Source organism: Hipposideros armiger, unplaced genomic scaffold (assembly GCF_001890085.2).
Source record: "Hipposideros armiger isolate ML-2016 unplaced genomic scaffold, ASM189008v1 scaffold_525, whole genome shotgun sequence".
Taxonomy (NCBI): domain Eukaryota; kingdom Metazoa; phylum Chordata; class Mammalia; order Chiroptera; family Hipposideridae; genus Hipposideros; species Hipposideros armiger.
The window spans coordinates 995,671-997,497 of NW_017731875.1; the positions used below are offsets into that span (position 1 = coordinate 995,671).

The 1,827-nt window shown below is 43.1% G+C and overlaps 1 protein-coding gene across 1 annotated transcript; it reads left to right on the plus strand.

Moving 5' to 3' along the window:
• The first annotated feature begins 610 nt into the window (after window positions 1–610).
• On the plus strand, window positions 611–1,573 carry OR51V1 (olfactory receptor family 51 subfamily V member 1). Its single transcript, XM_019668361.1, has one exon. It carries the CDS (start codon window positions 611–613, stop codon window positions 1,571–1,573), a length of 963 nt encoding a protein of 320 aa, XP_019523906.1.
• The last annotated feature ends 254 nt before the right edge of the window (window positions 1,574–1,827 follow it).

The window sequence follows — 1,827 nt, forward strand, 5'->3', positions numbered from 1 at the left end:
ACATAAATATTCCTCTCTGCTTATTATCAAGGAAGAAGAAGTAATTGTTGGCTATGTCATCGGAGCTGGTTAAAACAGGGACACCTTTACTAAATATTATGTGGAGGAAAAATACACTTGGAGACAGCACCAAATGGAAAATGATAGGTAGGAAGTGACTATTTAAATGAACTTGTGATATTCAAGCTCAAAGATTGTTCTTCACTTTGAATGTGTACTGAACTGGGAGGAGAAGAACATTAATTATTTTGAGAAACTCAGCTCTCAATTTTACAGGTACAGCATCTCACAAGCATCCCTGGGACAATGTCCCAGGCAACATATCTTTTCTGAAAATTCCCTTTCTACTCTAGTCTATTCATTTTTATGTGTGGCTTCTAAGGAGAGCGCTGCACCCTGCCAGTCGATTAATAATCACTCTTAAATGATATCAGGGAAAGACCACTCTCTTCCAGGCAGCAGATAATATGACTCTAAAGAACAGAATTGCTTGGCTATATTTTGCAAAGTTAGTTACCTTTTAGGATAATTTCATTTACTTCAGAATGCCATCTACCTCATCTAAACTTGGAGGATTGCCATTGAAATATACACTCTTGCTGCCTGGAAGATGTATTTCAGTTCCAGCATGATGGCTTCAGTGAGCCTTAGCATGAATTCCTCATCCTTCCTGCTTACTGGATTTTCTGGCCTGGAGCAGCAATATCACTGGATCTCCATTCCCTTCTCTGCCATCTATGCCATGGTGCTTCTGGGAAACTGCCTGGTGCTGCATGTGATCCGGACTGAGCCGAGCCTGCACGAGCCCATGTTCTATTTCCTGGCCATGCTGGCCCTCACTGACCTGAGCATGGGGCTTTCCACAGTGCACACGGTGCTGGGGATCCTGTGGGGGCTCAGCCAGGAAGTCAGCCTGGATGCCTGCATTGCCCAGTCCTATTTCATCCATGGTCTGTCCTTCATGGAGTCCTCTGTCCTCCTCGCTATGGCCTTTGACCGCTACATTGCCATTTGTCACCCACTACGCTACTCCTCCATCCTAACTCATGACAAAATCATGAAAATTGGGGTGGCAATCTTATGTAGGAGTACTTTACTCATACCTCCAGTCATCGTTCGCCTAAAGTTCTTAAATTATTGCCATCCCCACATCCTCTCTCACTCTTTCTGCCTGCACCAGGACCTTCTCCGTCTAACCTGCTCAGACATTCGATTCAATAGCTACTATGCCCTGATGCTGGTCATTTGCACACTATTGTTGGATGCTCTTCTTATTCTTTCCTCCTATGTCCTGATTCTGAAGTCGGTCCTGGCAATTGCCTCTCAGGAGGAGCGGCATAAATCACTTCAGACCTGCATCTCCCACATCTGTGCTGTCCTCGTGTTCTACATCCCCATCATTAGCTTAACGATGGTGCACCGTTTTGGCAAGCATCTCTCCCCCATGGTCCACGTCCTCATGGGCAACACCTACATCCTTTTCCCACCCTTGATGAACCCCATCATCTACAGTGTCAAGACTCAACAGATTCGTAGCAGAATGCTCAGAGTTTTTTCTCTGAAAATATATTGATATACTCAGGTCTTTTAAAAAGCAAAAAGAGACAAACATAATAAGTACACAGAAATCAATATAAAAATAAGTTGTATTAGAATTCGAGATTTTGCCCTGAGTTCATGATTCTTGATTTTAAAATGAACTTTAAATGTAGTCAGAGAATCACCTACAAATACATCTCATTTTAACCTATGTCCTGGACGTGAGTTGTTTGGCTGAAGGTGAGAAACTCCATCTGATACATTTCATAAATCCTACCAACTGTTGTT

Excerpts from the sequence above, each read along its gene's own strand:
- OR51V1 (XM_019668361.1), top strand. The coding sequence starts at position 611 with ATGTATTTCAGTTCCAGCATGATGGCTTCAGTGAGCCTTAGCATGAAT.